Raw genomic sequence first — 25,678 nt, forward strand, 5'->3', positions numbered from 1 at the left:
TTTGACCACGTGACACAGAGCGGTGAAGGAGAGGAAGTCCGTGGCGCGGGGGCTTGTGGGAGCAGTTTGATGACGTCTACCGCTGAAGTAGAGGAATAAAAACGCAGGTCACTGCTGGATTTCGAGTTCACGGGTAAGGCGTCTTAAATTATGTGCGGTTTTCGGCGTGGTTATGCACATACAAGCTGCGTAGTAGTGCGTGCATGAAAGAGAACACAAAATGTCGCCTGCTCTATCAGCGAGTTAGACTGTCTTAAAGTGATTCCTCTTCAATGAAGTATTCCTGCGGTTCTAGTCTGCGAGTTTACTATTTGATATCACATTTAAAGCGATGTTTTCATGAGATTAATACGTTTTTGAGTCGCATTGTATGAAGTGCGCATTAACGCGTCGCAGTGGACTTTTCCTGAAGTTCCTCTGAAGGGTGAGGCTGAATGAAGTCCTGAATAAAGTGACTTTCATGGGTCTGATTCTTGCACTCTTTACTGTCTGTGAGATTGAGGGCCCTTGAGAACTCTGCAGTTTAAAATAGAGGAGGAGTGTCTTGTTACTTTCCAGAGCCTCCAGATTTTGGTGAGCTGTGGTGATATCTGATATCTCTGAGCATCTTAACCCTGCTCGTGCCAGATACAGGCTTCAACATGTGTGTGTGTGTGTGTGTGTGTGTGCGCGCGCATTCAAACCACTATTTATGAAAGCCATTGCATCAGAAAACTAAATATAAATGGGTTTTGATTGTAAACAGCGAGTGCACTTTTTTTCAATCGAAGCATTAACAAAAGGTTTGTGTGGTTAATTATAAAACACAACACTACAAACACTAGTGTTGATAGTAAATGTGATCTTCTACACCTGTTGTTGCTTTGATAGGACTTTTCTCTGATAGGATCTTGACTAGTGCCGGAAGTTACAATTATTATTTTTTTTCAATCGATTAATCTAGTGGTTATTTCATGTTTAATGGAATAGCTAATCTAATTTTGAACATCAACAGTTGGATGCAAAAAGATGCAATCCACACAAATCGCCTAATTTACATGTTTTTCCTGCTAGAGCCCGACCGATATATCGGCGGGCCGATATTAGGCATTTTTCGAAGCTATCTGTATCTGCATTTATGATGGCTGATAAATTAACATTTAAAAAAAATTATAAAAATGGACGAAACACCACGCAAACACATTATGAGTGTTAGCGTTTTATAGTTTTTATACATTTTAGGGTTAGTTCACCCAAAAATGAAAATTCTGTCATTAATTTCTTACCCTCATGTCGTTGGACACCTGTCAGACCTCCGTTCATCTTCAGAACACAAATGAAGATATTTTAGTGTAAATCTGATGGCTCTGAAAGGCCTCCATTGGCTCAATGGCACGGTTCACTCTCAAGACCCTTAAAAAGCTACTAAAGACGTCGTTACAAAGTCCATCTCACTACAGTGCTTCTAAAATAACTTTATGAATCGGCTAGAATAGTTTTTGTGCGCAAAAAAACCCTAAATAACGACTTATATAGTGATGACGATTTCAAAACACGGCCTCATGAAGCTTCGAAGCGTTATGAATCAGTGAGTCGATTCAGCAGTTTGAATCGCCAAATTTCAGCAGTTTGGCGGTTTGACACGCGATCCGAATCATCATTCGACTCACTGATTCATAACGCTTTGAAGCTTCATGATGCAGTGTTTTGAAATCGTCATCACTATATAAGTCGTTATTTAGGGTTTTTTTGCGCACAAAAACTATTCTCGCCGATTCATAAAGTTATTTTAGAACCACTGTAGTGAGATGGACTTTGTAACGGCGTCTTTAGTGTCTTTTAAGGGTCTTGAGAGTGAACCGTGCCATTGTGCCAATGGAGGCCTTTCAGAGCATCAGATTTACACTAAAATATCTTCATTTGTGTTCTGAAGATGAACGGAGGTCTGACGGGTGTCGAACGACATGAGGGTAAGTAATTAATGACAGAATTTTCATTTTTGGGTGAACTAACCCTTTAAGTAGTATTTATGTTCCCCTGTTCTGTTGTGACAATAAAACAAGTTTATTTTTAAAATGCTTTATCATATTATTTTAGAGAGGCTGAGGGATCATGAATAACTACAAATAACTAATGTAAGGGAAATCTGTTTAAGTTTTTTTACGTGTTTAAAAAAAAAAATGTTTAAATGTATATTGGCCCGACAAATCGAATTTTTAAATCACCAAATATTTGTATCCGTATCGGCCTTAAAAATCCTTTATCGGTCGGGCTCTAGTTTCAGCCCTACTTGAAACCTGCATTAAAAATGGATCAGAAAAGTGTAGTTGGTTCTGAGGAAACTCAAGTAGTATTTGTTTGAAGATGCAACTGTTTTCATTTTTTTTTTACATAATGCAACAAAATCCTACTAGGGCTGTCATCAGTGTTGGGGAAAGTTACTTTGAAAAGTAATGCATTACAATTTTGCGTTACTCCCTTAAAAAGTAACTAATTGCGTTACTTTCTAAGAAAAGTAATGCGTTGCGTTACTTTTGTGTTACTTTTTCTGGCCTGGGCACGTTTGTCTTTTTCTGTTTGTTTTTTTTTTTTTATACCAAACTGAATAATCTAAGGTCAGAAGCAAGACATTGGTCAATAAAGTAAGATTAAATTATTAAATGCATAAAATATTTTATTTAATAATTAATTATTGGAGGTTTGCATAGTATTCTGATTTAGAATTTGACTGATTTTATTCATTTTGAGGAATCTACTGAATCTTTATTGTGCAAGTAAATGCTCACATTTACTCTATAACTACGATAACCTTTTCACACACAACACCTCTGATCTCTTACTCTCGATTTTTCTCAACATTGGGACAGAAGAGAGATGTCAGTCTAATAAATATTTTTCTCAACGTGGGGACAGAAGAGAGATGTCAGTCTAATAAATGTGAAAAAGTAACTTGAATTATTTTTTTGAACTCAGATATTTTGATATATTTTAAAAGTAATGCGTTACTTTACTAGTTACTTGAGGTAATCTGATTATGTAACTCAAGTTACTTGTAATACGTTCCCACCAACACTGGCTGTCACTAGCAATTATTTTTATAATTGAGTAATTGCTCTGTAATTTTGACGATGGCAATAAAAATAGACCTAATCAAACAGCTTTTAAAACGACTTAAATACATAATAACAGTAGGGGTGTAACGATACCCTCATGTCACGCTTTGATACCACAATACTATATTATTGCAATACTCAATTATTGCGATACTCCAAGTCAAGACATGGTTACAGGTTAACAAAAGAGTCTACTGTTGATTTAAAACACTAAATTTGGTATTACAATGGGGGTGGAAATGAATATATGTGGACTTGGTGCTGGTAACCCAATGCAGGACAGTGGTGACACCAGAATAAAAATATTCATGATTCTGAGACCAATATATACCAACATTTCATATCACGATCTTACAACAATCAATCACAATCCATGATCTGAATCGCAATCTTCCCAATTTTGAGATGTGCTATTGTGCATTTGTTTGAAGATGCAACTTGCTTCATTTTTTGAATGCAGCAAAATTCATACTAGTGCTGTCACTAATGATTATTTTGATGATCGAGTCATCAGATTTTTTTTGTGGTAATAAAAATAGTACAATACAAACACAAATGTGGTAATCGTATGGTTTTATAGAACAACACTGTTAAAATACATGATATAATTGACATAAAATAAACAATCTACTTGCGTACATTAGCTATTATAAAAATGCCTGCAGAGGGCGCCAGCGGCCTTGTGATTTTTGTTGTTACACTTTACAGCAGATCAAATCCTTGTTTATTATTGGCCAAATGACATTTAATTAAATGTTGCATGCATTTAAAAAAATTTTACTATTCGAATTTTAAAAATCCTCGATTGCCATTTACCCGTGTCGTATATATACACATTACATTACATTACATTACATTACATTACATTACATTACATTAATACGTACGAACAACCAGGGTAAATGGCAATCAAGGATTTTTAAAATTCGACTACTCAGCCAAATTTAATCAAGGAATCATGACAGCCCTAATATATTTGTAAAACCCTGTTTTCACCAAAATTACCCAGAACAATTTGTTCCAGGAACTTACTTCCAAGAATTATTTTTTTGCCCCAGATCTGCTGCTGTCTGTGTTTCTATCGCGGTCTAGTACCGTGAAGATTAGCCCGGTGACGTATATGACCGCACGCGACTTTCCAGAGCCCACTGGATTTCGTCCTCCACAAAAACTTAATAAAGCCTGAACCTCGTCGCCGGTCCATCAGTCGTATTTTTTAAACTCCATTGTTGATTCGAATAGCAAACAACTCTTACTGCGTGCACCACAACAGACTTTTATGTTGAAATAAAATGCTGCGTGAGCTCTACCAATCAGCATGTTCAGCGCACAAGTCCCACCCCCGAAGGTTCCTGAACTTTTAAAAAGTACTACCTCGCGAGCAAGGCCGTTTTGAGGGGGAAATATTTACCCGGAACTTCATTTAGACCCTGGTTCCTGCGGTCGAAACGCACCCCAAAGTCCCTAGTTCCTAGGGAAAGTTCCTGCGGTGGAAAACCCGGCTTTAGTGTGACTTAAGTGTCCAAATATTTGTAATGAAATCCTTTATAAAGTCTTTATAATCTGTTCTCTAATCCTCATATCTCATCAAGTGGAAAACGTCTATCATGATCTTGTTTGTAACTTTAATATTGTTGTTATTGCTGAATGAAGCGGTTCCCTTTATTGTGAACAGGTGTCCGGCTTTGGTGTGGAGTAACAGCTTAGCGAGAAGGACTGCCCTCACAAGATGGGCGCTGTGGTGTCTCGGTGGAGGGTAAATGTGCTTCAATCACTCAAACTTGTAGGATGTAGCCTGCTATTTGATTTGAATATTGTGGCTTGAGAAATGGCACAAATGTATGGTTTCTTACTGCTGTTGTCTGTCTCGAATGCTTTAAAGTCTCACTAATACTAAGGTACATAAAAATCTAAATTTGCCAAGTTTGTTTTACTCTTGGTGAGAGCTTGCTTTATTGTTGCTAACTCTCGTGTGTCCTTTCACAGGCCAAGCCGTCCACCGTAGAGGTCTTGGAGGGTCTTGATAAGGTATAAAACTGCATGAGTTTCAACCATTTTCTGCCATCCCTCATTCTGCGTGTTGTAGGACATTATTTTTCTGACATTGAAGGTGACCTTTGCAGAAGTTGCAATAGCCTTTTCTTCCCTATTGTGATCTATATGAGTGAAACGACTTCTCAAACAAGAACAAATGTAGGTGGGGGCTTGATTTCGTCCATTGATTGGATGGCTGTGGTTTGCTATTGGTCGATGATCTCATGTGAGTGACAGGTTGCCCCGCCCTCTCGCCAGTAAACAAGTCATCAGAGCAAGAGGGAGGGGAAGTTATTTTGTTTAAAGTTTATGAGGACACAGGGCTGAATGATTAATCAAAATTAAAAGTTTTGTCTTAGTTTTAATTCAATAAATATATGCTGTTTCAGTCACTTAAAATGTGCATTTGAAAAAGCAACACGTGTCAAACATCTCCCCAAACTTGTAATGCAAGGTGTTCATAAACCTGTTGTCCAACAAAAGACAATGTTTAATAACATGTTTTTACTCCCAACTTCCTTCATAACGTCAGTCGAGTTTTTGAAATAACTTCCTTTGGTGAGCTGATGTGGCCTCTTATCACAGACTATATATTATTTTATAGTATTCTATACAGCGATAAAGGCTATATTTTGTAATTAGCTTTGCATTTGAATTATAAATATACTTTACTATTATGAAAATACCCGAGAAGGCTTGAAGAACTTTAATACACCATATATTGTCGCAGTCGGGTGTTTATTGTCTTCATGTTTAATCAGGAAAAGCGTTTCTATCTTTTTATTCAGCTATGATAGCTTGATGCCTTTGTCCACATTAGGGATTTTATATATTACTTATGTACTAATGTGAAGTTTCAGCTGCCTGCATGTTAACATGATTTTTTTTTCTGTAAAATAAACATTATTATTATTATTATTATTATTATTATTAATGTTCTTATTATATTGTTATTTATTCTTAAATACTCTTTATTTTTAATAATGAAATTATTAAAATAGTAAAATTTCTTATTGTTTAATATTTTTAGGAATAATTCTTAATAATTATTATTCATATTATTAATATATAAACACAATGTTGGGCGAAATTACAAACAAGCACAAAAAAACAAGGTGTTTTGTCATGGCTCAAAGAATAACACCACATTACAGACAGACACAAGTGTCTGCAACAGTACAGGTCCTGTGTTTAACTGTCATTAGATATTTTAGGTTGGGGTTGGGGATCGACCGATATGGATTTTTTAGTGCCGATACCGTTTTTTTTTTTTTTTCATCAGCCTTAGCCGATGAGCGATACGGTTGCCGATATTTGGAGCCTGCTTTTGCTCCCTCAATTTACATCATAAAAATGACACAATGATCATGATGATAACAATTTAAAATTTACAATTTAAAAAAGGAACATTTATTGAACTAAAAAAAAACAATATTTAACAAATAGTAAAAACAGGTGAGGTAGAACAAGAAAAAAAAAGAGTTCAGTGGTGAAAATAAATTCTGAAAATAAATATTTAAGCATAAATAAAATAATTACACTATTGCACACAGTAGCAACAAGCAAGCAGCATAATAAAGTGCACACTGACTGTACTATACTTAATTTTAAAACTATTTACAACCTATTCATTTAATGGTTACACTCTAAAAAATGTTGGGTTAAAAATAACCCAAGTTGGGTTGAATATGGACTAACCCAGCAATTGGGTTGTTTTGACCCAGCGGTTGGGTTAAATGTTTGCTTAGAAAAAAAAAAAACGTAACAACGGTCAACTTAAACAACAACAACTTAATCTCTTGTAGAGCAACACCAGCGGTAATTCAGGAAAAAATCTCCCAATGCTCCACGTGAAACTTCGGTTTTTCGACCTTTTACCATCGTGTCAATTCTCAATTGATTTTGATTAATATGCGCGAGGGAGGGAGAGCAAGACAGTTTGAAGACGGTGAGAGCTGCCCTGTGGACGCCTGTCTGTAAATAATACAGGGAAAAAAATATCGGCGAACGCAGCAGCCTTGAATCGGCCGATACACGTAAAAATCGCAAATATCGGCCCGATATATCAGTCTAACACTAGTTGGGGTTATTCGGTACTACCTCACTGAGAGAGGTCTGTCCGCTTGGCATTTCTTAGGGCTTGGCTGAGTTTTATATGAGTAACTTCTTTTTGTACATTTACTGTTTAGAAGCCTGAGACATGTGATTTGTCCTAAACTCGTTTGACCCAATTTGTATCACTAAAAGATCTGTGCTCAGGTAAATCAATTTTGCGTCTCAAGTTCTGCTTTGGGTATTTGGGTCATGGAGATTTGATGTATGTTTTGACAAGTCTTCCTTCCACACTTACTGTATGCTGCAGGACTCTTTGAAGTTTGTAGTAATTTGGTGACCTTAGGCTGTCATGCATGTTGTTTTTGTTGACCTGATCCTGCTGAAAACACCCTCATATCCCTGGCTGAAACACAATACTTCACATCACGTTCTACAAAACGATGCATTAGATTAACCATTGTAGGTGACACAAAATTAAATCATTAATCGTAATAATTTGTACAATTAATCATCAGCACAAAATTCACGATTGTGACAGGTCTACACATACACGGTTGTATTAATGACCTGTTTTTGACTGAAATGTGTTTAAACTTTTGACTTGGTTTTCATCAGTACTAGGTACCATTTTAAAAACAGGAACACAGTGTGCTTTTTCTAGTAAGAAACTTAAGCAGGGTTTCTGCGGGTCTTAAAGGGGGTACGTTTACACAACAACAATTTGCCAAGATGAGCCCCGTTCACACAGAGTCGCGAAAACGACTATTCTGCCAGTAGATGATGTCAATTTGTAAAGAAACACAACCTGCCTATAGACTAAACACCTAACGTACATGATGTCACTGTTTTCACAAATTTGCATTTTTGTAGTTTACATGGAGACCATAACAGTACAGATTTCAAAAACTTCACTTTGAAACCCGTTTTTCAAAAGATAGCGTTTTCAGGCCCCCAAAATGCAGCTGTCGTGTAAATGAATGACAAAAAACCCCACAAAGTTTTCTGTTTTTAGTTGAAAATGGTGTTGTGTAAACGGCGCCAAAGTCTTAAAGAGCACCTATTATGGCATTTAAAATGTTCCGAATATTGTTTTAGAAGTCCCCAACAACAGTTTTGCATGCATGCAATGACAAAAAAGACTTTAGTTTTCTTATAATATGCATTTATTTTTACCTGTTTTGACAGCGATTCTCAAATGATTCCTTTAGTGATTCACTTTTCAAAACCCCGCCTTTACGTGACGCTAATCTGCGGTGATTGGTCCGATGACCCAGTCAGTTGTGATTGGTATAGTCTGTGCAGATATTTTTGGAAACGGAACGCCCATCACCATAAATTATTTTAACTGGATTGAGGGCGCATTCGTCCTCAAGCTTTATTTGTTTAAATTAGCTCAAATGACTGTCAGATGTAAGTAATTACCATGTCAATCTATACATCATTTAAAAGATCTAAGAGTCAAGCTTCCATTTTTTACCTCTGTTTTATTCTCAAAGTCTTAGTGACAGTAATTTGTTAATATGTGTCAGGAGTTATGAATATGAAAACCGCGTCGGTACCGTTTGATTGTAATATGAGCCTCAGCTAATCTCATTCATAAAAAAACTCCTCTATTCTCCTCACGAAGACTCAAATCAACATCCCTCAGGGCTTTTAGTTCAAAAGTGTGCAGATGAGGAGAAATATTGATAGATTCTCATATGTCTGTGTCAAATTTCTAAACAGAGGAGTATTTTTTTATTCAATACTTCCTCAAAATGCGCAGATGTAGCCTAATCATGAGCGATTGAGTCTCTTATGTGTTGTTTTCAATTCATCCTGGCAGCCGGAGGGCGCTCTGTGCACATGTAGTTTATATATGGTACACACAGACGAAGAAGAACCATGTGCCATAATAGAAGTCCATAATAAAAGCTTCCTGAGATTGCGAAACATGCAAATAGAGACATTTGAAGACTAATAAACACACAATCGCGACAATGTATGGTTTGTCTTCAAGCCACTTAGTCTTCAAATGCTCATCTTTGGGCAGATGAAAAGTTTGCTTTTGAGTCGCACTTCAGAACACAGCGTCTCGTGGCCATGATGTTTTCTAGTTTTCACTGGCGTCTTGGAGCGCAATAAGTGGGCGTATCGTATTCAAATAACTTGACAAGTTGACGTCACCTAGTCAGAGAAAAAGCTTCGGTCTTCTAACGATTCTTAAAAATGACTCCGAGACGACTCTTACTTTTGAAAGAAAATAACTATATATACGGTGCACTGTCATATTTCAAACTTTGCAGGATGTTTTTGTTCACTTAGATCTGTTACACACTACATGAAAGGAACATTTCAAAATTCCATGATAGGTGCTCTTTAATTCACCCTTACACAAATTAAGGCCTTTTAAAAGGTCTTATTTCAGAGCAGAATGTCTTAAATGCATCGTCAAGGCATTAAATGTTGCATGCATTGCAAAATAAATGTCTTCCTCTACATGTTTGTACTGGAAAAGAGGACAAAAATAGAAACATCCTTAAATCAAGTTACATTTACTTGAGATGCAAATGTAAAATAGTTGAAAAATAGACCAAAATTAAATGAGTTTATGCTTAAAACATGAACAAATATCTGTCCGCGAGTTATGAACACTTCCCTTTAAATTAAATAGATTTTTCTGAGCCCATTGGCAGATATCTGTTCTAGTTTTAGAACTAGATGTTGATCAATTTTACAGAAAACAAGACTTCATATTTTGTAATTTTGTATCTTCAGTAAATGCATCTTGATTTAAGATTCTTTAGACCTTTGCACAGGAAAAAAAATCTAGATTAAAGCTACTATTTTTGTAAAATGAGTCAAAGTTTTAATGATCTGTTGTATTGTCAAACTTTGAAGTGTTGCTAAGAAAACTTGTTGTGGTTCTCCCAAGGCGTTTATATTTAGAGAACATTTTGTTCCTTTCAATATGTTCCTTAAATTGTCTTTACCTGGTCTTAAAAAGGTCTTTTTAAAAAGTCTTAAATGTCCCTGCATAAAAACTGCAGAAATCCTGCTTTAGTAGGAAAGCAGAAATGTGATTTAAATATGAATGATACTCCAAATCTGAGCAGTATTTGCCATTTGATTGAGACTAATTGCATGTTTTTAAATGATCTCTCTCAGGATATCCAGGGCCTTGAGGAATACAGAGAGAAGAACCAAAAGCAGCGGAAGATATGGGTTTACAGACTGCTGCTGTACTCAGTCCTTCTGTACATGATCGCCAGTATGGTGGTCTACGCCTGGTACATCCCAGAGCAGACGATAGGAAAAGTAATAGTGGTGTCACCATTCTTGATATTTCCTGTGTTGTAAGTACTTTTAGTTCAGTCGTCCAGTTCAGACCATCAGAGAAATGCTAGTGAATTCTGTTCAGTTGGTTTTGATTCAAAGTGTACATTTTCTAATGCTGATGACTTTATAAATGAAACTATAAACGAGTTGATTTTCCTTCCTGCAGAGTTTGGCTCCTGAGGAAACTGCTGATTGTTTTATACGACAAGCGAACGGAGAGAAACAGTAAGAATTTCCTTGTGAACCCAATAGCAAAGTCTGGATTTGAACCTAATTTTATATTTGATCTCAGTCTATAATGATGACACCGTAGTATTAAGGCACGTTCACACAAGAATGATAACTATATTAGCGTCCATACCAGCGGACAATATCAGTCTGTTTATTCTAAGCGTGCTGCCGTTTTGACATCTGCCGCTTTAAACGTTTCAGCTCTTAAAACAGGATGGATTCTTATTGGCTGTCAGTTTTTTTTATCGGTCATCAGCGTTCAAAAATTGTTCTGAAAGTGATTCCAACGATATTGTTTCTGCTATTCTTTTGAGTTTAAAACCAAAATCATGATTCCAATTCCTATCCTAAAAGGAACACGGCTCTTTTTTTTAAAAAGGCTAATTTTCCAACTCCCATAGAGTTAAACAGTTGAGTTTTACCGTTTTGGAATCCATTCAGCTGATCTCCGGGTCTCGTGGTAGCACTTTTTAGCATAGCTCATTGAATCTGATTAGACCGTTAGCATCTCGCTCAAAAAGACCAAAGATTTTCAATATTTTTCCAATGTAAAACTTGACTCTTCTTTAGTTATATCATTGTGCCGCTGCACCCATGGTATGGCAGAAAAGTTCTTTGGAAAATGAGCCTATTTTCAAAAATATTGGCGTGTTCCTTTAGGTATGAGCAATATTAGTGTTTTTTTCCCCCCAACCAGGGCTTGACATTAACACCCTCCAAATGTGTGTGTAATTCAGCAGTGGCGTGTAAAAGTCACTCCTGTTAGCCACAATTCTTGAATTTTTGGCGTATTGCATGTAATTTCACTCATTCCCGCAGATTTTGTTCACACACCCAAAGTGTGGCACATAAAGCCGCCTCTCAGTACTAAATCGAGTTATTTTTCGCTGCCTATTGCACTTAAACAGTCAAATACACACAAAATAATGTCAAAATGCTGGTCTTGGCGAGTCTTCACGTAAACACAGTCAGTTCTGTTGTAAGTGAATGTAAACAGTTGAGAAAGAAAACGCTTGTGTAACAGTATAATGGATCCGTGCGTCAGGTCTTAAAGTGACAGCAGCCTAATAAACCTGCTGACAAATTATGAGATATTCAAAATATCTATATGGCAGTTTTTATGTCAAACATTGTGGCCAGTGAAAATGCTGAGTGGCTAGTAACTTTAGAAAACCACTTGTCACAGAGGCTGGTGAGCAAAAAAGTTAATGTCAAGCCCTGTTTAGAACGATTTTTAGAACTAAATATTTATCGTTATCATTATAGTTCTCGTCCTTGGTGTGAACGGGTCTTTAATAATATCTACGCATTCATTTTTGTGCTTTTAATTTTTTTGCATCTTAGATGAAAAATTAGAAGATCTGAAAGCAGAGAAAAAGAAAATAGTGAGTAATCAGTAGCAGTGTCTTTCTTTGAATGTCACTTCCTGGTGTGTAGTTAATTTTGGGCTGGTTTGTGTCTGTTTTCATACATGTATAGAGCACTTAAGAGATGCTCGAGTGCAGGCCCTCTCATTAAATGTCAGGATTTTTGAATATGAGTGATGAGGTAGTCATTTCACCCAGTCAGAGATCTTCTCTCTTCCTGTATGAGCTAGTTAGCCCTATACTAATGTTAGCACAACAACATCCTGTTCTGCTTTCATCATATTGCGCCTCTCTGCTGTCAGGGAGAGAAAGAGATCATTTCTGCTCTTAATAAATAATCTGAAATCAATGAAGACAGCGGGTAATTGGCACAAAGACTTTACTTGGTAAAGTGCTTAGCTAACGACTTGTCTTTAAATTAATAGTGTTTAGTGATGGGAGGAAATAAATCTGAGAAATTGCTTGTCATCCACTGTCATGTCTAATAACTTTCAATAATTACAGCTGATGGATTTTCGCACTCCCCATTATCGCAGTAGGGCTTGTAATTATTCTATTCATTAAAGTTAAATAATTAGCACTATTTGCTCTTTCCCTGAAATGAAGTTTTAAAATGAAAACAAACAGAAGACGGTGAGAAAACGGACTGGGTTTCTTTCTGCACTTGAACTCAAAAATTAAGCAGATGTGGACTGATGTCATACATTGAAATGTTTTTTTTTTTTTTTTAGATTTTTAACAAATATGTTTTCATTGTTAGTCAATTGATGTGATTGTGGTTATCTGATTGTAATGTTTTCTTACACAGCTTGAACAGGTAATGGAAACTGAAACCTACAAAAATGCCAAGCTGATTCTGGAACGGTTCGACCCAGACTCTAAGAAAAAGCTTGTAAGTGCATTATTCTTAAATCTGCAAATAAATCTATTTGCACACATGTGGTGGATTAATGTTTTGGTTTTGTTTCCTCTGAAGGAGTTAGAAGCTCAGCCCATTGGACCACCGGCGACTCCAAGACAAGGCCAAGGTGAGCGAACGAATCCTTCCCCCTCTAAAATCAATATGAAATCACAATTGACCCATGTGCATGTCATTATTAAGATAAATAACTTTCTTACTGATGAAAGAAAAACCAAGTGTGCAGCATCATCAGAGCAAAGTGTGAAACGAAGTTTCGCTTTTATAATTTGGGAGTCATTATGATGAAACCAAATTCATTTGAGGAACGGACTGTTTTGTTGGCAACTCTATATCTGGAATGTATATTTTTGATGACTTTTCCTATACATGTAATCTTATATACTCATCAAAATATATTTAGGGTAATGGTTAACGTGGTAAAATAAAAATTATATGAATGAGATCAGGTGCGTAATTTACGTAGATGCTGATCATGTGATATCAAAACCTTTTTGTTTTTGCACTTTTTGGCCTCTGAATAAAGACTTGACTGGGGGAGTTTTCTTGCGTTTGACTGTCAGAATCATGTCATTTTCTGCTCAGAGCTGCGTCAGAGGCTTGTGACCCCTCGTCCTGCTGGACGTCCACCTCCCGGGCCGGTATCTGCCCCCGGCGTCCCCCCTACTCCACTGTCTGCCCCGGGTGGGCCACCTGAAAAGGGTCTGACTACCTCAACACCACAAGGTCTGATCAGGAGGCCTGGGACCCCGGCTGGCAGTCTTTCTCCAGGGATGGGTGAGTCTCACGTCCTCACTCGGTGTCTGATGGGCTGGTAATGGTGGTTTAACAGAGACCTGCAGGGCCTAAAACTTTTTACCACACCTACCGGTGGCTTAAGAAAATGTACCGTCACCAGTGAAAATACACAATTCTCAATTCCAATTTCGATACCACCCCTAAAACTACTAGCCTGACTAATGTAAATTTGAAACATTATTAAAGACAAGTAAACAGTTAGTAATAAAATAACAAATAATCAAATTACAAGCGAAATCACATACAATATAGCTAGCAATGAAATGAAAATATCGGTTGGCCGATAATCGAGAATTCTTTTATATTTTAAATATTGTGATTCCAGTCATATTTCAAGCCATTCAAAACCATTAGGGCTGCAACGACGCGTGACGTCGACTACGAAAATACGCACGTCGACGCGTCGGCGGCACATTATTTACGTTTTTAGAATAGAACAGAAGATCTAGAATAATGGCGGCTTCTGCTCCCGGGCATAGTGAAAATGATAATTTATCATATAAAGCCAGACCGCGACATTCAAAAGTGTGGGAGTACTTTAAACAGAAGCCGAATAAAACTGTGCTTTGTTCGCTCAGTAACGCCGGTTTCACACTGCGCGCGGTGGCAGAGCAGGAGCTGTGCGCGTGGAGAGCGAGAGCTTTCACACTGCCAGTCAGTGTTGCCAAGACCGAGTTTTTTCCGCGGAATTGGGCTACTTCTACACTGTTGCTACACTGTTGTTTCATGTCCGCGGGTTGAAGCGATCCCAATTATGTGATATTTATCCCCGGGAATGAGAATTTTAGCAGGCAGCCCTGAAAACCTAAAAAAACCCTACATATTTAACCCCCCGAACGCGATGTTTACCGGAGAACCTCCCCGAAACGCGATTGGGCTTGTTTTGGGCTAGTTTTGAGTAACGAATGGGTGGGTTTTGTTGTCAAAACCTGGCAACCCTGCAGCCAGTGTTCTCTCGCGCAGCTGAACCGTGGCGCGTGTATTGCAACATTCGGTCACATTTTCCGGGGTTCTTCTTCGACCCCAGTACGTCTCGTGCCTTTATTTATTATGGGCTGCATATATCTCCTGTCAATGCGACCTGGTTCCCCTCTGTCCCAAACACATATGCATAATAACATGCTGTATATAGGTAGTTTACATGATTAAAGTAACATTAAAGTTAAGATATGCCTCTAGCTTTAATCATTTAAATATGTCTTTGAAATTTGGACAAAAACTTCTGGCAGCTTTAGTCGTTGTTTATGCACATGTATATCTTCAAAATAAACGACTAGTTATACATTAAAACTATGATGAAAGCTCCTGTATGTGAACCTTTTGCAGATAAATACATGCGCATTTTCGTTTACTATTGACACAAATCAATAAGTAAATCATACTCAACTACTATAGTAAACAACTTTTCCTAATTAGGCCTACTCTGTATACATTTTATGATGAATAGTATCATTATACATGATGTTTAAAATGCTTCTTGTGTCCATACATTTCATTATAAAATGGCATACTATGTACACTACCCTTCCTGAAATACAATTAATATTGTCATCATTCATTGATTTCATGTTAAAATAATATACAAATTCACTACCCTCTTTGAAATGCAATAATCAGTAAAAAAAAAGCATAAAATCAATCCGGAAAAATAATCGTTAGATTAGTCGACTAATCGAAAAAATAATCGCTAGATTAGTCGACAGAAAAAATAATCGTTAGTTGCAGCTCTAAAAACCATCATGGTGAACTGTGCATATCTGAAGTGTCTCAGCTGAAGAGCAGTGAGATTATTATATTGTTTACATTGTCAGTTGTTTGATTTACTTTTAAAAACACAGACGGCAGTAGCAAAACTAGGCACGGAGCGAATATACTGATACTGTTACACATTACACAATTCATTACTTTTTCAACTGTTTTTGGTCAATGTTTGTTTAATTCAACTTAATTTTGTGTGAATTTGTCCACTCAAGTGCAAGACGATGTGCTAGAGAGCTCAGTTTAGAATTTGCACACATCGGATGATTGTGCACCCAAAACTTTCCTCACAGCACGCAAGTAACAAGCTCACTTTCGCGTCTTGCGCTTGAATGTTTGAATTGGCAAGGATTAAACTTTTGTGGCGATGTATATGATATATATAATTGTGTTTTTTTTTTTATTTAACCAAAAATATGTGCTTGCCAACACTCATACCCTCTCAACCCTCTAATCTCATAAGCATAATCGCATATGCTTATAAATCTCTCGCATATGCGAGTAAATCTTCACTCCTGGCGACTAAATATCTATCATTAGCCATTGGCTAATAAATGCTTAGATTTTACTCACCAGTGTGTGTTAAAGGCTAAGAATAAGTCTAGCATAGATATATTTTCTAGGGCTGTGTATTGCCAAGAATCTGGCGATACAATGCGTATCACGATACATTGGTTACAATACGATATATAGCTATGTCTTTTTTTTTTTTTTTTTTTTTTTTTTTTTTTAAGATCTCATTTAAAAGAATAAAGAAAACAACCATATGCATAACCTGACAAGTATCTATTTTATTTAATTAATACAGTACCATTTAGATCACTAATCACTATTTTGTACAATCCAAGTAAAGGGAAATAGTAAAGGATTCTTTATGTGTGTATGTTTTAAAGGTTCACAGAATAGCAGGTTTTAATTTCTAAACTATTTAACAACAGAAAGTGCATAGTCCATTCCATGAAACTGACTGTTTTATATTTAATACTGTAAAGCTGTTTGCTTTAAAGCAGTCTATTGCAAACATAATATCGTGGTATTATGCGGGACTAATGCACAAACGGCAATCTCATTGGCTGGTGCTCATCTATTACCTTCACTGTCTTGATTTCAGCAAATCAGTTTGAGCGAATGCAGACAACGTGATTTAAAATTCATGAACCCTGCAGCTCATCAATCCTTATGTTGTATTTTCTTATTAGTAGTAGAATTAGTAGAAGTATTATCTTATGAATAATTACTATTATCTATTACTATTATCATTTTTTACAGAAACACTGAATGACCAACAATATCTTAAGCACCACCACCAGTCCTAAGTTAAATAAAAATATTATATATTAATATACCATTTATATTATATTATAAATAGTAAACTGTATATATATCTCTATCGCTCATATTCTCTCTGTCCAACGATTAATCAAAAAGTTTGTTTACATAATATATGCGTGTGTGTTTATACTGTGTATAATTATGTATATTTGAACACACACACACACACACACACACACACACACACACACACACACACACACACATATATATATATATATATATATTTTTTTTTTTTTTTTAAACATTTCTTGAATATATACGTGTGTGTATTTATATACACAAAATAATTATACACAGTACACACATTATGTAAACACAAGCTTTTATTTTGAATGCGGTTAATCGCGATTAATTGATTTGACAGGACTAATATAAATAAAATAGTATATCAGTCTGGCGAGTAAACAAAAAATGTACTAGCCAATGGCGATTTCTATTGCCAAGGTGTGAGTAGAGCTTGTCATTTTAAGTTATATACTGACTGAAGCACGTTCCAAAATTACCAATAATATTCAAATGTAAAATTAAAGCTAAAACAAGTAAAGTAAATGGTAATTGAAAATCTTATTAATTGCTGTATTAGTATATAAATAATACTAAAATTACACTAGAGCGTTGTGTTTTAACTTTATTTTATAGATATTCTAGCTTTCCCGTTTGATCTCCAGTCTACGAACACCTGTTAGCAGTGATTGACAGGTGACACGGCCCCTGCTGTGTTCAGCACGTGAGCTTTACTGTGTGTGAACAGATCTGGGCCCTGTTCAAGCAAACACCTTTAGCAAGAAATTGGAAGTGAAAAGCACCTTGGCCCACTGCGGCGTCTCCATATGCTGGTAAATGAGTAAGCAGCAGGGATTCCTGACTATGCCAAGTCTGGCAGAAATGACCAGTCTTCTCGCTATGATTGCTCTTGATGTTAAATTATATTAATTATGAGTATGGATCACAGCGGGCATGAGGAGGGAGGTCCATATCAGTGTCGTTATTAAAAGCTGTCCCTCTTATCATTCATCATCGGCCATGCAGCACTGAGCCACAGATACTGCCACATGTCTGCTGTGTGCACTGACGTGTGTGTGTGTGTGTGTGTGTGTGTTCGCAGGAATGCACCCTCCGGGTCCTCCGCTGGCCAGACCCGTCCTCCCCAGAGAGCGAGGTGCCATGGACAGGGTCATTGAGTACCTAGTGGGTGATGGACCTCAGAACAGGTGAATGGTCTATCCTGAAATCATGATTTATATCTTTACACGGAGCAGAATCAAGGTGTGATATGATTTCTGAAAAAGAAAGATCACCGTATAATGCCGAGTTCAGCTGCAGTTCAGCCAAGCCCAAAGAATAAAGATAATTTTAGCTGAATTACGCTCTAAATTAAAGGGGACCTATTATGCCCCCATTTTACAAGATGTAAAATAAGTCTCAGATGTCCCTAGAGTGTGTATGTGAAGTTTCCCCACAGATCATTTTTATAGCATGTTAAAATTGCCACTTTTATAGGGGTTCGCAAAATGTGCCGTTTTTGTGTCCATTTTCATGCAAATGAGCTGGTGCTCCCTGCCCCCTTTCAAGAAGAGGGCGGAGCTTCAAGAGCTCATGCTCCGGTATACCGGCAACAACAAAACAGGACAATCTCACACACTGAAAAATTCAGAAACTGTCAGTAGTGGTATTCAGTCTTACATTGTTCGAACCGGAGTCACTCAGGGGTGTGTCTATGCTAATGAGCAGATAGTCACCAGCTGTGGGCGGGGCTTTTCCCTACAATGACATCATTGTAGGGAGGAATCTGAATCTGCTCGTTTGAAGAGACTGCTTTTGATTTATGACAATTATAACAAAAAAGTGATTGAGTGGATTTTTACCATTTTTATATGCTGTTTTTTTGTTTTGTTTACATGACCCCTTCACTCCCGTTCACATGCAGTTACCATTATTCAGATAATGGGTGGAGTATGCGCCTTTTTCTGCATACTCCACAGCACAAATGATGAATTGGTTAATTAGGGATGCACAATATATCGCCACCAAATCGGTATCGGCTGATATTTGTTAATTTTTAATGTTGTTGTTATTGGCCTGATAAGAACATTTGGCCGCTATATTAAAGCCGATAAACAATGGATTGGATATCATTCTGTGCCGTGATGAACATAACGATGCCATGTTCTTCACACCGTCTCTGGATGAAGATCTGTAGCAGAGACTGCGCAGCGAGTTGTTGAGGAGTTCAGAGATTTGGAGTAGAGGGTAAACACACGGCATCAGTGCATGTCCGAGCACACAAACAATTGCATGCAAACAGGAGTGAAGAGTTTTGAACATGTCATGTAAACTTCTTACTGCGATTAAGTCTTTACTCTGATTATTGCTGCATATGTAAACATAGTCATTGTTTGGCAGGTGGTTGGTTATTAAAAAAAAAAAATCTAATCAATTATTAGTTTTGATTACAAGCATCACTATCACGAGTGTAGACTGATGTATTGTGCACAATAAAGGCCCTTTCACACCGGACGCGTAAGGGAAAAGCGAATATTTTGTGTGCGAATAGTTCACGTCAAAACCATTCACATCAGCCGCGACACGAATTTGTGACGTTTCAGAGCTCAAACCCTTTGCAACGTCAGCTGAGAAAACTCGGACACTTCATCCAGTGAAGATGAGCTTTTCATTTTATTTAAAAGACAGAAAATAAGTTTTTGGGTTTTGGGCCTCTTAAAGAACAGAGAGTCTGGGAGACAGGGAGTATGCTAATCTTATACAGGAGCTAACTTTATCATGGCCGGTTCCGCACTTACTTTCAAATGTCCGTGGGACAATTTGAGGAGCTCCTCCAGAGACAGTAGCACCGCATCTGACGAGACACACACACACTTCAGGAAACAATCGATCCGGAGCAGCTGTGTTTCCAGTTCAGTCACAATGTAATCATTTAAGTGATTAACGCATTCATTTTCCATAGTCGTGGACACAATTAGGTTTAGAAAAAAATCAACGAGTTTTAACTCAAAGGTAATGTTATCGTTGTCTGTAGCCTACAGTGGGCAAACACAACTGCATCTGTACAGCTAAAACTACAACTTAGGGCTGGGCGATATGGCTGAAAACTGTATCACGATATAAGTGTTTCATATCAGTCGATATCAATAATTATTTATATTTTTATGACCTATTTAAAATAAGGACCAGGAGAAAAATATTTTACATTTTAAACATTTTTATTTTAAACGTTACCTTCCTCTGATTATAATCCCCTCCGTTATAAAGGCAGAAATGTCAACACAACCATGGAAAACGCTCAAATAATTAAAATATAAACACAAGTCTAAATGATCACTTAACAATTACCTCTTAACATTAAGGTGCAGTTCCTCCATTATTTCTTTGTAACTGTTACCGTTTAGATACTTTGTCATAAGGCATTGATGCGGAGTAACATTACCTCTCCATGCGTTTCAAAGACTGAATCCGAAATCGCCCCTATACCCTATATAGGGCATTATTTGAGGGGACGGCCATTTGTAGTGGTGTCCGAAACCATAGTGGACGTTATTGAGTGCACTCATTCTATCCCACAATGCACCGCAATAACGAGTGTACAGCCGATGTACACACAGCGACTGTCTGAATTCACTCACTCGTCTTCATTCACTCCTTCAAGTGAACTGTATCAGTGGACTAAAGTAGGCAATAGTGATTGAGGGTTTAGGGGGCGATTTCAGATTCACCCAAAGTCAAGAATAGCACAACAGTGAGCGCGTCGAGTATAAACACGTCCCCAAACAAACGAGGCGCGCATGCTGTCAGCGGAGGCTTGCGCTGCGGAACCAGACGAAAGTATAAACAAGGCTGGTAAAACAAGTTTGTGGTCTTGGTGGGGACGACAGTCTTGCAGACGACATTAGTCTGACTACAGTCAGACTTATAAAATCCAACAATTTTTATCAACAATTTCCTCGCTCACTGCGGCACTCATTTTCCACTTATCACTCCACGCCTGATCTGTTTAAAGAAGAATGAATCCAACACGAGACAACGATATGGCGCAACTAAACTGGATCCAGTTACATGATTGGCTGTTAGCCTGTCACTCCCTACGTCGCTTGGTTCCCAGAGAGCCAGTGCCTTTGTTTATGCAACCAAACTTGCTTCGCAACCTCTGGTTTCTTCCGACAAAGAAAAAAATTATCGAACGCATTTTTTATTGATATCGATTACGTGTCTATCGCGATACATATCGTTATCGTTTTATCGCCCAGCCCTACTACAACTACAGCTGTAATCTCTTGAGAAATGCGATACCTGGCAAAGGTTAATGTTGATTGAATAGCTAATGACATCAACTGGACATTTCGTCACCTTTTGTTTCCGTGTATGTGATTTGGCTGAAGAGTTTAAAAAAATCGACATTGAAACAAACAAAAAAAATAAACATAGTTTTTTCGCCACAGCACTTTCGCGTTCGGTGTGGAAGCACTCGTTATACAAACAGCTGATCGAAAAATAAAACCATTGCGCAAATTATTCGTACGTCAAAATCGCGTCCAGTGTGAAAGGACCTTAAGACCAGTGTAAATATGGCGGATTTTAATTTAATGTGGTCTCTTACATCCTTAGACTTAATGTATCTACTAACTCAAAGCCAAAGTAATTGTTCTCTTTTGATTGCAGATATGCTCTGATATGCCAGCAGTGTTTGTCTCATAATGGCATGGCTCTAAAGGAGGAGTTTGAATATATTGGTAAGATTCAGAGCAAACGCTGTCCGGTTGGTCACTGAGCTCTTTAAGGCATAAAGAGGACTTGTAAGATGTTTTTGCAGTGTAAACAGGAGCTCATGCGTCCCCCCTCTGATGGTTCACAAATTGTTAATGAGCTGCATGTTTATTTTCATAATCATGTGTCTAAGGATCATTTCAGATAAGTTGAGTTTGTTTTTTGTTTTTTTATCACCAATGTTTTAGCATTCAGATGTGCCTACTGTTATTTCCTGAACCCGGCCCGGAAGACACGTCCCCAGGCCCCACGTCTCCCAGAATTCAACGCAGAAACCAAGATGAGCCAAGACCCCCCTGCTGTTGCCATGGAGACAGACCTGTCTAGCTCTCCACCTGCCCCAGGTACCAGATCTCCACCAGAGTTCACCTGAGCAGCAGGAGGAGGTGATGTTTAGATGCGCCTGATATTCTGAGAGGCGTGAGGACTTATGCACAGTATTAAAGGGTTTGATTTTAGAAGGGGTGGGTTTGTTTACAGCAGGTTTAGTGTGTGTGTGTGTGTGTGTGTGTGTGTGTGAGTCCCTGCTGCTCGTGCCCTCCGAGAGGACATTTGCTGATGTACTGAGAGCAGATCTGTGAGGTGATTAAAGGCTTTAGAGTCTTGTATCCCCCCCCACAGTGCTGCCTAGTTAGTAGGGCTTTACCCTGTGTCTCTACCTGCCGCTCACACACACTCGTGCACACACACACACACACACACACTTCTGTCTTGCTCTCTCTCCTGTTATTATGTGCTCAGTCAATGGCAATTGATGACTGATGATACATTGAGTGTTTGATTCTGGAATTTAGTTATAGCTACATTTATTTAAAAATGTAAAACATTTTATTTTTAATGTTTTTTCATTTTAACCTTTTTTTCCACCCTCTGGTTGCTGGTTTGTTGTGAATATTCTTGTTTTTTTATGAGCGGTATTTTAATTTCCGCATTGTAATAATTTTGTACTTTGTACGTTTCCTGGTAAATGGATATTTGGCTGACTGTTCATTATTCCTTACTTGTTTTAGAAGGGCCTTTGTATACACACGTGTGTGTGTGTGCCCCACTCTTATTCATGCAAATGCTTTAATCAATTTTTAATCGCAAATGCTTTTAATCATGTCTGTGAGACACACACACACACAACTTGTGCACAAAGTCATTTCAGACAGCGCTTGAACAGACAAAAACACACACAATTATGCCAAAAATGCCCGTTTTGTCGAGTTAAATTAAGCCTTAAATGAAAGTAAAGAGTTGTGAGAATGGGATGCGTGTCAGATCCGCGTAATGTCCGGCAGCTCTTTAAATGACAGACATCAGCAGGTTTATTAGGCTGCTGTCACTTTATGTCAAACAACAAAAGACATAGATCGCTCACTGCTCTTGACTGAATAACTTTTGTAGCTTTCATAAGGATTAACCTATATTTCAATAATAATTTCAGTAATGCAGTGGAGACTGTGAAGTGTTTAATAACTTTATTCAATTTTTAGACCTACTTAATCTTAAAGCATTGTTTACAAGGTTACATGGGTCAACAACAAGATCAATTTCTTTTTTGCATTTTGACGGAAAGTAAAAATCTGAACCGTCTGACTGGGCCAATAGAAATAGAGTCATTGATACTGAAGGGCAGGTAAATGTGACATTTATTATAAAGGTTTTATGTGAAGATTGTTCACTTAAATTAAAAAAATGTATATGAAGCCTAATGCACAAAAAAAAGATAGCTTTTAATTATACTGTAATGCTGAATGTCTATATTTAATGGCTAAAATTGAGAAAATAAATAAGTTTCATAGACACCAGAAGCGGTATTGGTATCAGTGATAAGTGTCATCTTTTTATGAATGACGGCCAGTAAGACGGTAGCGTATATTTAAAATATTTGTTTAAGTTTGTTTCTACATTAATTTGGCTATTAAATATGAAATTATTACAATATAAAAATATATTAACTTTAATGTTAAGTTTTATTAATCATGATTAAATACAGACAAATGTGATTAATTAAAGTTGGGGGTCACTTCTTTTTTTTAATGAAAGGATTCGTTAATTTTGTTCTCTTTTTTTAAAAAGAGTTAAAATTCTCTTTTTTTAAAGAGAATTAAATTCTCTTTTATTGTCACGTATCATATACACAAGTGTACAGGCAGTGAAATGCTTAGGTGCAAGACTCTATAACATAGCAGATAAATAACAATAGACACCTTTTAATAAAGTGCAATGCGAGGGTAAGTGAAGTGTGCGGTGATCATCAGAAGAAAAAAAAATGCAGTATAATAAAAAGAACCGATAAGAATACCGTTAAAGTACCGGATCGATAAGCAGTATCGGTAAAAGTAGTAATACCGTTAACCTTAACGATACCCATCCCTATTACTGATACAGTGGAAATTAGTAGATTTGGTTAGCATGTTGTTTTACGGTGTGCGCCCCTAAATTTTCTGGTTGTGCCCCTAAAATTTTCAGTTGGGGGCCATTGTGCCTAGTGAAAAAAGTTAGTCTGGAGCCCTGTGATGCATCTGCTACAGTTCAGCAGTCTATTTTGAGCTTTCATTAAAGAATCCTAAATATGAAGCAGCACTGTTTTCAACATTGATAATATATGATGATTTGCTGCTCAAGAAACATTTCTTAGGGATTTCTGAAGGATCATGTGACACTGAAGACTGGAGTAATAATGCTGAAAATACAGATTTGACCACAGAAATATTAAAAATGTAGAATTTTTTTTTTTTAATTATAAAAATATTTCCACAAAACTTTAAACAGTACCATGTTCACCCTTTTCATGCACTAAAAAATGTATAAATGTAACTACTTCTCTGTGGTTTTGTTGTCATAACCATGGGTTCTCTACCAGGGTGGACTTAGGTGAAGCTTTGATTTGTGAATGTTAGGTTTACATTGATTATTTTAAAACCATCCATTTTAAAATCAATGATATGCCCCTCTTCGCAGTGAATAGACTGCACTAACACGCACTTGTTTGGTTTGTTCATCAGAGGGTAAAGCAGCCAGTCCAGGGCATGTGAGCGCAGAAGCTGAAGAGCAGCACACAGAAGAGAAGAAGCCCGCAGATCCAGATGCAGATCCAGATGCAGATCCAGAGCCACACACTGATCTCCCTGACAAACCAGAGAACGAGCACGAGGTGTCCGCCATGGAAGTGGAGTAGACGGAGAGAGTTTGCCAATATAAACCTAAGGCTGTCCGTCGTGTGTGTGTGTGTGTATGCATGTGGCATTGGTTTTCCTTATTCTTTACCTTTAGTTTATTTGTATCTTTCTGTTTTAATTTCTACATGTTATATTGCAGTGTTATTTGATAAGTTAGTAAAGCTAAGTAGAAGCGATAAGTTAATGGGTCAGCGATTTTTGCGAGGGTTACTTTTTTGGGTAGAATTATTATTAACGCGTCTGTAATAGTTACATTACTGAGTTTAATAAGCAAACAACATTCTGTCTTTGTTTACATGTTATGTGAATAGAGCCTGCAGGAGGTTCAGCACATAACTGTTATCCTCTTAGTTGACAAGAAAAGCAGCTATTGACATGCATTTCCTTTCATCCTCCACATAAGCACTGTTTTGTGTCTGAATGTATTTAATATTCTTATTTACAATATGTAATGATGCAAAAATATCATTGGAAAGTATATTTATAATATTTATAGTTATTAATATCCTCCCGGTGCCTGTTCTTGAAGTGTAGCATACATTAGGTGCTGTGCAACGAGGGATTGCTCCCGTGTTTACATGTCTGTTCGGGTACAGCCATAGGAATGTCTGCTTATTTATTAGGACATAAACAGCCCTTCAGTGTTCTCAGCCTCATGTGCCTTTTATGTTTGACCTGTTTCGAGATTTAAAAAGCAGAAGAATTGTTAAATAATTATCAAGCATAGGATTATGTGTGGAAAAACAGTGCTGTTTTTATTATTGTCTACAAGGATTAATATGAGAAATAAAGTTTTTAAAACCTGATGTTCTTAAAGATTTTGTT

At 37.2% G+C, this 25,678-nt stretch overlaps 1 protein-coding gene across 1 annotated transcript; it reads left to right on the forward strand.

The window, feature by feature from the left end:
- lnpa (limb and neural patterns a) lies at window positions 1-25,657 on the forward strand. The gene is made up of 13 exons (XM_079822453.1): window positions 1-133; window positions 4,768-4,848; window positions 5,079-5,120; window positions 10,329-10,516; window positions 10,666-10,724; window positions 12,075-12,115; window positions 12,906-12,989; window positions 13,074-13,125; window positions 13,602-13,793; window positions 18,013-18,118; window positions 21,582-21,652; window positions 21,875-22,030; window positions 24,680-25,657. The coding sequence occupies exons 2-13, from the start codon at window positions 4,822-4,824 to the stop codon at window positions 24,850-24,852; spliced, it is 1,191 nt and encodes a 396-aa protein (XP_079678579.1). The 5' UTR covers window positions 1-133; window positions 4,768-4,821; the 3' UTR covers window positions 24,853-25,657.
- The last annotated feature ends 21 nt before the right edge of the window (window positions 25,658-25,678 follow it).

Source organism: Gobio gobio (assembly GCF_949357685.1).
Source record: "Gobio gobio genome assembly, chromosome: 7".
NCBI classification, from domain to species: domain Eukaryota; kingdom Metazoa; phylum Chordata; class Actinopteri; order Cypriniformes; family Gobionidae; genus Gobio; species Gobio gobio.

Excerpts from the sequence above, each read along its gene's own strand:
- lnpa (XM_079822453.1), top strand. The coding sequence starts at position 4,822 with ATGGGCGCTGTGGTGTCTCGGTGGAGG. Across the intron at positions 10,725-12,074 it reads CAAGCGAACGGAGAGAAACA|ATGAAAAATTAGAAGATCTG; the intron begins GTAAGAATTTCC and ends TTTGCATCTTAG. Across the intron at positions 12,990-13,073 it reads CAGACTCTAAGAAAAAGCTT|GAGTTAGAAGCTCAGCCCAT; the intron begins GTAAGTGCATTA and ends TTTCCTCTGAAG.